Raw genomic sequence first — 15,565 nt, forward strand, 5'->3', positions numbered from 1 at the left:
AGCACACTAACAGACAGATGACCTCAAAGCTAACAGACACTGACTAAAAGCTTTCTTGACTAAAAGCAATTTCAATTTTATGGGGTCTTTAATCTGCTTTGCTGTACAGTGGAAGAGATCAGCTGCAAAACCGAAGCTATTTTACAGAGATAAAGAAGCGGCTGGTCTGAGAGGACATCTGTGAAAGTGTGTGTTCGCGTGTGTGTTTGAACAATAAAGAACAAAGCCCTTAAATGGAATCGCAAGGTGAATCCCAAACAGAGAGAGAAAGAGAATAAAATGATACCTCAAATGGCCCGTGCTCAGCATATTACAGTAAATCACAGCAATTCACCAGACACCACTTTATTAAGCTGTGTCTCTTGCCTCTATGTCTATAATGTACAGTAGGAATCAGAGAGCTTCAACAGAAAATGGGAAGTGCCTTTTCATTTTGGAAAGGTAATTTTAAAGCAAGTTTCTGTAAGATTGTTAAACATATTTGCATGCTATTGAAATGCACTGGCTCAAGCTAAATGAATGTGTTAGGATATCCTGTACTTGTGACTGCAGTTCTCTCTGTTATTAAAATGTGCTGCTCGCCTCCTTTATGTGATAAATATGGATGTGTCATGCTTGACGAATCATGTAACACATGAAGAAACAACAAATTATGAATGGCAAATGAGAGTAGCATTTGTCAAATTGGTTAAAAAGATGATGTCAAGTATTTTGGAGGGCATCAAACAGTTTTTATGAACGCGACTGATCTGGTGACAATAGGGCCAGTAATACACAGTTTATTATAAAAAAAAAAAAAAAAAAAAAATATATATATATATATATATATATATATATATATATATATATATTGTTTTTATGATTATTCTACTCCCTTTTATGTAAAGCACTTTGAATTACCTTTTTGTATGAAATGTGCTATATAAATAAACTTGCCTTGCCTATTCATAGTAAATTGTATGGAAGCCTGTGTCCGCCACTGAATAAAAAATGTAAAAAGGTAATTACAACTTTTTATCTCACAATTCTGACTTTATCACTTATAGTTGCGATTTTACTGACATTTTCTCAAAATTGCATGATATAAACTCACAAATGCAAAATATTAAGTCCGAATTGTGAGATATAAACTCATAATTCAGACTTTTCTTTCTCAGAACTGTGTGATATAAACTTGCAATTGCAGGATATAAACTCACAATTGAGAGTTACAGTATACAGCCAGAATTGCAAGATATAAAAAATTTTCTCAGAATTGTGGGATATTAACTCACAATTGTGAGTTCTGAGGGGAAAAACAGACTGATATTTTCTCACAGTTCTGGCTGTATGACTTGAAATAGTGAGTTTATATCCCGCAATCTTTAAAAAAAAAAAAAATTACAAAATTATCAGAATTACAAGCTTGTGTTACATAATTTTGAGAAAAAAGTCAGAATTGCGAGTTTGTTTTCATGCAATTTTGAGAAAAAGGTCAAAATTGTGAATTTGTATCGCGCAATTCTGAGAAAAAAAGTCAGAATTGCAAATTTGTTTCATGCAATTCTGAGAAAAAAAGTCAGAACTGTCAGTTTATATCACGCAATTCTGAGACAAAAGTCAGAATTGCGAGTTTGTTTCACACAACTTTGAGAAAAAAGTCAAAATTGTGAGTTTGTATCACACAATTCTGAGAAAAAAAGTCAGAATTGCAAGTTTGTTTCACGCAATTTTAAGAAAAAAAAGTCAGAATTGTGAGTATGTTTCACAATTTTGAGAAAAGTCAGAGTTGCGAGTTTGTTTTCATGCAATTTTGAAAAAAAAAGTCAGAATTGCAAATTGGTTGGACGCAATTTTGAGAAAAAGGTCAAATTTGTGAGTTTGTATCACGCAATTCTGAGAAAAAAAAGTCATTGCAAGTTTGTTGCATGCAATTTTGAGAAAAAATAAGAATTGTATGTTTCACAATTTTGAGAAAAGTCAAGTTTGTTTTCACGCAATTTTGAAAAAAGTAAAAATTCATACAGTTTTGAGAAAAAAGTCAGAATTGCGAGTTTACTTCATGCAATTTTGAAAAAAAAAAGTCAGAATTGCAAGTTCGTTTTATGCAGTTTTGAGAAAAAAAGTCAGAATTGTGAGTTAAAAATTTGTGAATTTTAAGAAGAAAAAAAAAGTCAGAATTGTGAGATAAAAAGTTCCATTTTTTATTCATTCAATGGCAGAAATCATCTTCTGTAAAATAGACATTGTCACACTGACAAAAAAGTCACAGTAAAAAAACAACAAAACAGTAATTTGATTAACTGTAAGTTACCTCATTATATAAATATTTTAAATGGTTTAATATTGCATCATGTAATTTTACTGTAAAATATGGTCCACTTTATGGTTTCTGAAAGTAAAAAAATAACATTTTAATATACAAAGCTGATTTTGGTCATTCAGACAGACTGGTATACTAACATTATAACACTTACTGAACTATACAGTTATAATTTGTAAAATATACAGGTACCAACACCTGTATCACCATATTTGTTACAGTTTATTTTTACTGTAAATTTAATAGAATATTTCTGAGGTAGTAAAAATGCATATACTGTACAAAGACAGGCTACACTACATTATACTGCATACATTTCTGTATAAATTACTGGATGCCAAACAAAATTTCTGCACATTTATTATATGAATTACTGTTGTTCTTTGCCAAAATCAAACCATCTAATTTTCAACAAATTCTTCAAGCTAACAATCTTTCCAATCTGCGCTCTCCATACATCCATCTTCATGCTAAAAAGCATCAGTCACTGAAGTATATCCTGTTAAACCTGATGTATAGGCTGTTAAACCAATTGCTAGTGTGTTTAACTACTGAGGACTTATATGGGATTATTGGACAGAGATGCTCCACTGACCCAGAGCGCTGTCATAGAGCAACCTCCAGTTGCCCTTGGGGCTTTAAAGGACAGTCATGGGCCAACACTGACCCACTTTCCAGCTCCAGGAATTCACACATGGCTGTGAGGATCACATTCGCTTCCCAGTCACTCACTACAGGCTGCGAGGAACAATTAGAGCATGGGTGATGCTAACAACACTGATAATGGAAACGACCAGAGCTAGCCAGAGGTGCTTCTTGAGGATGATATTCGGATTTATTGTGGGGATTTTTTCTAAGCTGCATTGTATTTTTCATCTTGATATAGTGCTTTCATAATACACAACATTGAGGTGTTTTGTAAAGCTCTCTAGTATACATGCGCACACAGTCATTCGGTGCTTTTGAATTCAGCCCTCCAGAAACACTTTATCCAGGATTGTTGTTTGTCTGAGGCTTTCGTGTAGTGGCAGACAGCACAGGTGAACAGAGCAGACATGAATCCTCTGCAGATGGGCTTAATGTGCTCCCAAATAACGCCCTCAGGATAGTGATAGAAGTGCTGTCAGATACAAGATGAGGTGGAGTAAAGAGGAGAAAGAAAAATGGTTTCAAATAGTTGGTCTTAAAAGTAAGTTTATGGGGAAAAAGTGGGCTGGCAAAATAACCAGGCAAAATTTTGATTTGTTACTAGGTCAGTGACTAATTAATAAGTCTCCAAGATGAGAAAAATAAAAAAATATTTTAAAATCTACTTCGAAAATCATTATGTCACATCAAAGGTACACTTTGCACACATAGACTGAGGACTTCATATTTTCCTCAAAAACATACTCAAATATATTTTCAGGGTAAAAAGTAGTTATTTTCCTTTTTGGTCAGAACCTATTAATGAATTCAAAAATGCAATATTGAAATTACATCTATACGTGTAATAACCTGAATACATTATTTTATTTTATTTAACTTTTTTTTTTGGATGGCATAAATGTCCAACTGTCCATATTTAAAAAAATATTCATATTTGAATTACCCACATCTGCACGTCTCTACAAACAATTACTTATTTCAGTTAGTGTGCATCAATTAAAGCAGCGCATTAATATAGAACAGTGATTAAACTGACTTGGAACTACCTGTGCATTAAAGGAGAAGTCCACTTCCAGAACAACAATTTACAAATAATGTACTCACCTCCTTGTCATCCAAAATGTTCATGTCTTTCTGTCTTCAGTCGTAAAAAAATTATAGTTTATGAGGAAAACATTTCAGGATTTTTCTCCAATATAATGGACTTCATTGGTGCCCCGACTTTGAATTTCCAAAATGTAGTTTAAATGCAGCTTCAAAGGACTCTAAACGATTCCACCCCAGAAAGAAGGGTCTTATCTAGCGAAACAATCTTTGTTTACTTTTTAAGCACAAAAGCTTGTGTAGCACAGGCTCTGGGATGCACGTCCATGATGCTACGAATTAGTGATAGGTTGTTCTTGAACGATTCTTTTATTTTGAACGAATCTTTAATGTGACTCGGTAAAAACGAGTCGTCTCGGGGAGTGATTCGTTCAGTCGCGTATGCGCAACATCCTATTAGGTTCTGTACTGGAATGTACTGGTCTTGTTCGTAGTGTGATCAACGTTTGTGTAAGCAGTAGATGTGTTAGGGAAGTAACACGTGACATTTTAATTATATTTTGCTAAAATGAACAACATGAACTAAATAAGTCAATAAAAGATTTGTTCATTTTGCTGAACAAGACTCAAAGGTCTAAGTCATTAAAATGATCTGAACTTCCCATCACTACTACGAATCACGTCTAAGTTCATCATCTGTGTACTCCAGCTCAAAAAAGTAGAGTATGGCGAAAAAATCGTATTTTCTCCTACAACTTCAGAATCATCCGACATCGTTGTACCTTTTTGTTTGTAAACAGCGTTTACAAACTTACTTGCACTTTCTTAGTCTTTGCGCATTCGCTTTGTAAACACTGGGTCTGTAGTTCTGCCTACGTTCGGCGTGACCTTTCCACATGATTCAATAGTACGTAGCGTCGTGGACGTGCATCCCAGAGCCTGTGCTACACAAGTCAAAAAGTATACAAATATTTATTTTTTGGCTGGGATCGTTTAGAGCCTTTTGAAGCTGCATTTAAACTACATTTTGGAAGTTCAAAATCGGAGGCACAATCAAGTCCATTATATGAAGAAAAATCCTGAAATGTTTTCCTCAAAAAACATAATTTCTTCACAGCTGAAGACAGAAAGACATGAACATCTTGGATGACAAGGGGGTGAGTAAATTATTTGTGAATTGTTGTTCTGGAAGTGGACTTCTCCTTTAAACAGTTTTACTGCATAGCTGCCAGCCAATCAGAGTCCAGTATCCAGAATAAATACTAATAACACACACATACACACACACACACACATATATATATATATATATATATACACACACACAATATAATGATCATATTTTATATAACATTTTATATTTATATAACATTTTATCTACTAAAAGTTTTATAATGTGTTTATCTGCTTAAAGTTACTTTGCTACTTTTTTGCTATTTTTAGGACTGCTCCAGTACATAGATGAGCTTAAAGTTAACAGGCACTGACTAAACTGCAATTCTGATTTCATGAGCTCTTTATGACGCATTTTTAAGATGCTGCACTAGTAATTGATGTGGATGCAGTCCAAAGCAATTCACACTGTTATCTGACTCAGAAGACCAATACCTGTGTTGGAGCAGAATCAGTCTGTGCCCTGAAGCAAGCGACGGTCGTGTCTGACATGAGTCAGTGTCTTACAGTGTTTTACAGCAGTGTGTGTAACAGTGCTTCAAGCTACAGTGCCAATGACCCAGGAAAAATGACACACGCAAACACCCACTTACACACACACACACCATCTGAGAATGAGGCTTGATAAATGATGCAATAAATAATAGCGTAGATAACAGAATAAAGCCTCTAGCCTGTGTCGGCGCCTGGATGAATTACTTAAAGGGGCATTTGGAGGGGGCAGACATTTGTCACTCCACCCTAACTAAATGTAATGCTGCTAAAACGAGTGCTTGTGTTCAACCATCACTGTCTGAAGGACAGAAACATCCATGGCAAGCATACACATAACCCTAACCACATATGAATGTTAGAAGCACCAGAAACCACACGGAAAAAAACGCTATATCACAATTTATTTGTGTTATAGAAAAGAAGCATAACTCTGATTTTTTGCTTGAGCTGCTCCTGTAAACATTTATTATACATATACACATAAACTGAATATTCTTACATTTTTGCATACTTAAAATCAAGAAATGACAATGAGTCAGTATTTTTTGGGGGGTCTTTAATTAAAAAAAGAAAATGCATTAAAATTAAATGTATATATGCAATTACTTCAATACACCTCTTTGCCTAATATTTTTTTAGATGGCATAAAAGTCCAGCTGTCTAGATATAAAATATTATTCATATTTTAAAAACCTATTTTTTTTTTGTTTGTTTGTTTTGGTCAAGACCTATCAGTTTATTAAAAATGCATTAAATTACAATTATACATGCGTTTTAAACTGTCAAAAATGTCAATGTTAAATTGTTAAAATGTCAAAAATGTCCAGCTGGCCAAAAATAATAAAATAATTTCATATTTGAAAAACATTTTTTTTTTTGGTCAGTTTATTTAAAATGCATAAAAATTTAAATTATACATGCAATGAATACACCTGTTTGATTAATATTTTTTAATATCTGAATTAAAAAAAATATTATTCATATTTGAAATTATTATTATATATTTTTTTATTTTATTTTGGATGTCATGAACATCCAGCTGTCCATATATACATATATATATACAGGACCTATTAATTAAAAAAAAATGCATTTTTGAATGCATATGGAATAAATTAATAGATCCTGACCCCCCAAAAAATTATTAATGGAGAATTATTTATTAATAGCGAATTCAAAAAACCAAAGAGGTGTATTCAAGTCATTGGATGTACAAATTAAATTGTAATACATTTAGTAAATTAATAGAGACTAACCGAAAAAAAAAAAAAAAAAAAAAAAAAAAATTATATATATATATATATATATTTAATATATATCAAATTAAAATTAAAAAAAAAAAAAAATTTCCATGTACAAATTAAATTGTAATACATTTAGTAAATTAATAGAGACTAACCGAAAAAAAAAAAAAAAAAAATTATATATATATATATATATATATATATATATATTTAATATATATCAAATAAAAATAAAAAAAAAAAAAAAAAAAAATTTGCATGTACAAATTAAATTGTAATACATTTAGTAAATTAATAGAGACTAACCGAAAAAAAAAAAAAAATATATATATATATATATATATATTTAATATATATCAAATTAAAATTAAAAAAAAAAAAATTTTGATGGAATAAATGATGTTAAGGTCAAGGTCAAAGTCTCGTAAAATATCAGAAAATTTGACTTTTAAGTCATTCTTGGCTCAGATTGTAAAATGTCATGTGGTGTGACTTCATAAAAATTATTAAAAAAAAATCCATCAAGAAACTTAATGAAAACTTAAAGAATAAAATGATATTTATCAAAAAAAAAAAAAAAACTAAAAAAAACTCTACATTACACTACATGAATATTAAATTAAACTTCAAAACCACATGAAATCAACATGAACATGTGTCTAATAACTTCCCACTTGTGTTTTAAATGAGATTCTTTCATGGACATGTTATATGTCATTGAACCCAACACAAACCATCCAGCCATCACATCTCTCCTGAGGCACAACCCTTCCCTGATTGGCTGGAAGATGTCACATGACTTACATGGCTTGACTCTCATATGACATTGAATGGGGTATCAGTGATTCAAACACTCCGCTCTGTCTGCCAAATATTACAAATCCCACAAATAACAAAAGCTGAATGTCCACCTTTAGTAAATCCATTTAATCTCAGCTTCTTTTCAACACTGCTAAATTTTCAGGAACAAATGCACGAATGGCAGTGTAAAATGATTTTATTACTTGGAAGCGCCGCTCTGGTGACCCCTAGATGGCGAAGCCTCGTGGAAATGACTGTGATGTGACAAATGGCTCAACATTACGGTGTATAATTGTCCATTAGTGAGAGGACTCAGTGCACACAGCTCTGGGAGTTAGATGAGAGTGTTAGTTAGAGGACGTGATCTGCCAAAGCTGTTCCTCTGATAGACCACAGTAAGGCTTGGTGGATCTATGATTATCCTAAAGCTTTATAAAGGAACTGCTGCATAATTAGATTAAAAATAATTTTGAAACCATAAAAAACGCATAAAGCGCACACAAGTTTAACTGAAATCATTATTTTAGTATCTGAGATGCTATTATAGTTGTTTCTAGTTATATTATAATTTGTTAATATTTTAAATCTGCTTTAATGTTATTTTAATTAAAGTTTTAGTAATTTCGTCCAGTTTTTTTGCTATTTTTATGAGTTTTTTGTTGTTTTTACATGTCTATAATAATTTATATTATTTTTTATTTACGTTTCAGTTGTAGTTGTAGTTGTTTTTTTTTTTTTTTTTTTTTACATGTTTAAATTAAATTAAATTAAATTAAATTGAGAAATACTGCCTTGAAAACTAGCTGAAATAAAACAAAAAAGTTTTTTAGTTTTAAGTTTTATTTTTATTTTAAATCAACATATTTTTATGGTATTAGTTTTAGTAAACCATATAACACCTCTGTCTGAAATAACAGAAAATACTGAATATTAAACTTAAATATAAAAAACCAGTTGCCATTGTATAGTTTCTCTCTCTTTTTAATAAAATTAAAAATTTTACAAAATTAAAATGAAAAAAGAGATAAAAATTAAAATAAAAAAATGTATACAGTTAAAATGAAAAACATGATAAAATTAACATTAAATTTTTTTTAAAAATTAAAATTTACATTTATGCATACATTGATGTACTAAAATAACTAAAACTAAAATAAAAACAATAAGCAACAATAAAATAACAAAAACTCACAACATAATTAATAAAACAAACTAAAATGAACACATAAAATTAAATCTAATTCAAAATATTAACAAAAATATAATAGCATCTCAGTGTTACTAAAATTCAATACTAAAACTAAAATAAATTATATATAAATAAAGCTAAAAATAAAAACTAACTTTCAGCTGTCAGATATAAAACATTATTAATATCTGAAAAACATTTGTCCATAAAATCTAAGTCATGCAACCAACATACAGAAACATACAGGTCTAATTCAAAATATTAACAAAACTATTATAATATCTCAATTATACTAAAATGTAATAATACTAAAACTTTAAAATACTGTTTAATGTTTTTTAAAGAAGTTTCTTATGCTCATTAAGGCTGAATTTATTTGATCAAAAATAAAATGTAATATTGTGAAATATTATTAAAATGTAAAATAATGATTTTCTATTTTAATATGCTTTAAAATATTATTTATTTCTGATCAAAACTGAACTTTCAGCAACATTATTCCAGTATTCAGTCACATTGTAATAACAACATTTCACAATATTGCTGTTTTTTCTGTATTTTTGATCAAATAAATGCAGCCTTGATGATTATAAAAGACTTTTAAAAATATTACAAGTCTTACTGATCCCAAACTTTTGAATGGCAGTGTATATATAAAAACTATTTCAAAATACTAATAAAAACTATAATAGTATATTAGTGACACTGAAATAACACTAACTGTGATTCAGCAGTGAATCATTCATGCAGATTTGCAAACTGGCTTGACCATTTGAATGAAAAAACTCACTCAGAAGAATGATTCTCACAAATACATACACATATTTTACTCATCACATGAACAATACTCTAGACCAGTTTCTAGACACTGTATTTGATGGAGAAAGCTGTGCTGTACCTGTGATGGCGTGGTGAGAGAAGGCCTCCACGTAGGTCAGGTAGTTGTGCGGACAGTGTTTCTTCAGCCACTTACACACGTCCTGCTGGGTCCAAAGCACCACTGGTTTGCATAAGCTGGAGAGCGTTGGGCTGGTGTGGTACACAGTGAAGGCCTCTCCTGGCTGGATCTGTGGAGCACAAAACATCCGTATTGTCAGAAACCAGTTTAACACTGCAGCGACAATACATAGTCCATATGTTCACCAAACAACCAAACATTCCCACCAGGTTTAAAAACTCAAAACAGGTTTAAAATGGTAAAATGTCAATCTATCATACTTAAAAACAACAACAACAGATGGATTGAGGCAAGAAGAATATAGAAACACGAATGTGTGTTTTTATATCTTCAGGGTGCTCTCACAGGGTACTTTTTTCTTTGAAAGAGCTAATTAAAACAACTAGCGCTGCATGCTTCTGTGTAAACAATGCTCTTCTAATTACACGCACGCTTTGTTCTGACTGCCGCAATGAGCAGAAAGATTCATCAAAACACACTTTTATGGCTCTCTGCTGCAGAGAACTGTAATAAAACCCTTTACTAGGGTATATTATGCTTGTGTGGGAACATGATGAAATGCAACGCTAGCTTGTGTAAACTATGAGAGTGAACACTCACAGGCCTGGTTTATTTAATCATGACTTCCTTAAAAAACTTACATTGTGAGACAAGTATTGGTGTTCATTTGCAAGCAAAACATCTATATAATGTCTTGTTGTCAAAGTGAATAAGCAAATTATGGAAAATACTGTACCTGCTTAAAAGGTTATTCCACCCCAAAATTAAAATTTTGTCATTAATCACTTACCCTCAGCTTAGTTCATCTTCGGAACACAAATTTAGATATGTTTTATGTATTTTGACAGTTCTTTGGCCCTCCCATAGACAGCAATGTAATTACAGCATGATTAACGTCCAGAAACGTACAGTAGCAAGGAGATCGGTAAAATAATCCATGTGACAGTAATGTGAAGTATCCCTTTAATGGCTAATTCATTTATAAATAAAATCTAAAATCATGGACGTTTGACAAATATGTATGTAACAACATTTATCACCAAAAAATACACCAGAAGACATTATTTAATATTTGAGAAACTGAATATATTTGTAACATGGGAAGCAAAGGATGGCATGAATCTAACTGCTGGAGTTATATTAAAAAGAGCAAAAACTGGTACAAGAAACACAAGGAACCACACACTTTCATCTAAAAATTGACAATAAAACACTGGAAAACCAGGTCTTAAGGAAATGAAAATGACATCTCGATTTGTTGACTTTTTTTGCAACCTGGTCTTGTGTAATTATTTTACAAATATATACAAGTGATTTCTATTCTGCCATGGGTTAAATAGGTTTTTAATGATTTTAGATTTTAAATTTTAAATACTAAATTTCAATATAGCTGCAAGCAGTGATCTAAGCCAACCTGAAATTTTGGAGTGACATTACAACACATCCATGATGAAGAATATTGCAACACACACATACTCAACCTGAAATGAAAGGGCTTAAGTATAGGTTTTTGACATCTTCTCAATCATTTAACAAAAAATTTGACTGACAGCAGTGGTTCTAGAGGCAAAGTTGTCTGGAATGAGGAAATCTATCGTATGATACAAATATCGTGCGTATGTGCAAAAAAATTGGAAAAAATGCAATATTGTCCCCCAGTGGCTGATTTCTTTCAAATTTCTCTCAGATCTTTGGAGCCAATAGCTGAACAGGCCCACCAGGTTTCATTGTGATCGGCCTCCGTTAACCTTGTCTAACAGGTGCCCAAATTTTGTCGGCCAATGGCAGCCATGTTTTCTGTGAGATACGCAAATGTCCATATAGGGTGTTTTCACACCTGCCTCATTTAGTTCGGCTGAAGCGCACTAGAGTTCGTTTTCCCTCTTGGTGCGGTTCGTTTGGGCAGGTGTGAATGTAGCAATCACACTCGAGTGCGCACCAAAAGCGGACCACAGAAGTGTACCGAGACCTCCTTGAAGAGGTGGTCTCGGTACGCTTTCAAACGAACACTGGAGCGGTTCAGTTGTAGTGAGAAAGCAGTCCGATCCAATGGACCAACGAACCAGGCTTTATCACACTGTATAACGGGTAATTACAGTTAATTGTAATTGTTGTTTTGCTAATACCGCTTAAAATGAACCTGCGTCTATCTGCGTCATTCAAAATCAAAGCGCGCCTTTTCATTTTATAATGCCGTCTTATTGCTCTGTTTGTAGGAGGTGTGTTTTAAAAATGTTTTCCTGCTCAAAATTATAAATTAATATAACAATATCTAAAAAGAAAAGGTTCCATTCTATGTTGTTGTTCCATTCTGATGGATGACAGATGACCAGAAAAAAACGTGGAACTTCGACCAATGAGAGGACAGTTTACTCGCGCGTGACTTGTATTAACACATTTGCTCCATTTAGAAACTTTGCTGTGTGAAAACGAACCGCACCATGTATAAAAAGCAACATTGTAATACCCCTGTTTCAGAACAAAGCAATCGATCTACAGGTGTGAAAGCACCCATAGACACTTGTGGCACTTTGGACCGCGATTGTGCACAACAATTTTCATGTTGAAAGGATAAAATAGTTGCGGAGTTATAGCCATTTTTATGTTTTTTTCCTCTCTAATATCACCACCAAGTGGCCAAGCTCCACGATTTTTTCCCTGTGACCTCAGACTGAGCTGTTACATAAGTGTTCTGAGTTTGGCGAGGATATTTTATTTCCTTTTAGGAGTTATAGTAAAAGTAGCCCTGCCCCCTTTCGAATGTTTTGGTAACCCTTTTCATTGATGAGTCAAACATTAAATTTTTTTTTTGATAATTATTGATATTCACTCTCCAGAGAATCTTTTTGCACTGGGTTGGTTCCGATTAGGCGAAAAAACTAGGACTAGTTTGCAAAAGTAGGTTTTTCAAAAAATGTGAAATACTTGAACATTTCGCCAGGCTCATGTGCCTTTTGTCTGCCATGACCCAAGGATTTTAGCAACATAAGACACTTGACTGACTGACTTATGAGCGATTTTGTACTTTTGTTCGCTGTAGCGCCCCTGTCAGGTCAATTAGGGCGAGCCTTGGTCACATTGTTGGTGGTGTGAGTACTACCATCCCTCCAAGTTTCAAGTCTCTACGATTTACGGTTTGGTCTACACAATCAATTTTACACGGAGATCGCTGATCCGTGACCATTCTAACAATTACAATAGGGTTTCAGTGCAACACGCCTGAACCCCTAAAAATACAGTCAGGAGATTTTCAGGGCTAAAAAGTTTCCACTGCAGATTTCATTTGTGTTCAAGTTGGTCATGCAAATTTGCTGTATTGACTAACATAAAGCTGCTTGGTTGGAAAGTGGGGCTGGTTTGACCTGTGCTTCATTCATCTCTACACTGTTGACAATGGACATGTCAATGTAGTTAATGAAACACACCTGTATTGTAAACCACCCTGGTGAAAAAAAGAAAAGGCTAAAACCAGCCTAGGCTGGTTGGCTTGTTTAAGATGGAAGTAGCTGGTTTTAGCTGGTCTCCCAGCCTGGCTAGGCTGGTCAGGCTGGTTTTAGTTGGTTGTTCCCAGGCGCGCAGATGGCAGATTCATAGTGACCCGATCCGTCCCCCTCACTGTCCCTGCCGCTGCTCCCTAATTTATGCTGCCACTGCTTCAGAATCAGTCGCAGGCCACCCGCTTCGAGTGAGCCAAGCGGTTGCAGGGCTCTAGACTTATTCTTTCCACGGTTGCTCATTTGCGACTAACTTTCTCAGTTGGCTGCAGGAGCACAAAAATTTTCTTTATTAAAAGCAAAACAACAGTATAACAGGCTACAAAACGAATAAGATCAAGCATGGCATACACCACATGCTGTATTAGCCTATACCAACGAATAAATTACAGAATGTTTAGCAAACACTGGGGAATCAAATAAAATGAAAAGAAAGCATCCATAACATAACGTGAGGTAAATGATAGCTTTTCAAAATGAAAACAAAAAGTGAAACTCTGTCGGTGACAATGCCTGCATGTTTATTTGTCGTTTCCTCAATATTCGTGTCATTTTTGCCGTGAGCTGCGCACACCTTCGCGCTCGTGCTGACGCAGCTAGTGATATAAACCAGGCTCTATATCAGAAGTGATCGCACTGAATGCACCTCTCTTTACGTGATCAGTGAATTCTGATTCCTGATGCAACGCGTGCTTTATAGAGCACAAATGCGACCACGTTAAATTTTAGCTAAATAAAACATATTTTGCATAAGACATGAAGTTTCTGTGGTTGATTGGCATACTAGACAATTAACAGTTTGATCATGCATTGCTAGTGTTGATAAGGCAGGCCTTTGTTTACCTTTGTTAATTGTTGTTTATCCATGATTTCATCCCCCAAGAATCCCCCAATGGCTTTTTTAGTGCAAACCATTAGCCCAAATTATGCAATGAAACTATTTGAGCATTAGTTAAAGCCCAAATTACGCAAAATAACTGAGTTGAAATCATTTGCTGACAGCTTGGTCCCCCATCCCATCTGTGCCCCTGGTTGTTCCAGGCTGGTTTAGCTGGTCTTCCAGCCTGACCAGATAAGACCAGCCTGGAAGTGGCCAAAACTGCTCTAAAACCAGCCTGCTGACCAGCTACAACCAGCTAAGACCAGCCAAGCAGCTTAGGCTGGTTTTAGCTGTTTTTTTTAGTAGGGCACTACCATCCCTTCAACTAAATATTCCCTGATCCCAAACTTCCAACTTCTCTCTGTCTCAATATTTGAATAAAATAGAAGTGAGTATGTATTTGAAATAAAGGGACTATAGTCAGACAGAAGAAAGCAGCTCTTATAGCAGAGGGAGTATTTGCTGTCAGGAGCTGCAGGTCACACATTAATCAACACCTGAAGACAGGAGCCCATTTTCACCACTCAGGAAAACAGACAGAAAGAGACAGGCATTGAGTTAGGTAGCAGACAAAACAAAACAGACAGAATGAGAGTGAGAAAGATACAGATTCAGACATGAACATCATTTTATTTTCATAAACAATAAGTGAAAGCCGTCACAGAATGGAATTGAAGTAGATGGCTCGACATACAGGACTGAACCTGCGGGAAAGCATGAAAACATGATTCAATGCTACACAATGTGAGAAAAAGAGAATGTAATACAGAGATGAAGGAAAAGAAAGAAAAGCACAGAACGGAAAGGCAAGGATTCAATGGAATATAATATACAAGAGAAAAAGAGAAGTCATTTAATTCTCTGCATATTATTTCTGTGCCCATTACCAGGGTCCATTAACAGGGTCTGTTGATGGAATCTCTTAAAGGCATAGTTCACTTAAAAAAAAAAAAAACTGTCATTATTAAAGGTGACCTATTATGCCCCTATTTACAATATGTACTGCAATGTAAGTCTCAGGTGTCCCTAGAATGTGTCTGTGACAAAATTCCCCACAGATCATTTATTATATCATTTTGAAAATGCCTATTCTGAGTGGACATTGTGCATGTCTCTTTAAATGCAAATGAGCTGCTGCTCCCCACCCCCTTTGCCAGAACACGAGTGTGCCTTTACAGCTCGTACCTCTGGTACCTTGTCAAAAAACATCTGATTGGTTTCGATTATCATGTCTATCATGCTGAAATCTGAGCACACACAGCCAAAGCACACGCACAGAAAGCGGTAACAGTAAGTTCTTTTTCATGTGCTACTCCGCTTAAACTGTCAAATACACA

At 34.0% G+C, this 15,565-nt stretch overlaps 1 protein-coding gene across 1 annotated transcript in view; it reads right to left on the bottom strand.

Moving 5' to 3' along the window:
• The window catches only part of samd10b (sterile alpha motif domain containing 10b), a 114,753-nt gene that overhangs the window by 25,099 nt on the left and 74,089 nt on the right, over positions 1-15,565 (bottom strand). The window contains exon 3 of the mRNA XM_051096883.1: positions 9,795-9,963. Within this exon, the coding sequence (XP_050952840.1) occupies positions 9,795-9,963 (169 nt within the window). The remainder of the gene's footprint in view (positions 1-9,794; positions 9,964-15,565) is intronic.

Source organism: Labeo rohita, chromosome 23, assembly GCF_022985175.1.
Source record: "Labeo rohita strain BAU-BD-2019 chromosome 23, IGBB_LRoh.1.0, whole genome shotgun sequence".
Lineage (NCBI taxonomy): Eukaryota > Metazoa > Chordata > Actinopteri > Cypriniformes > Cyprinidae > Labeo > Labeo rohita.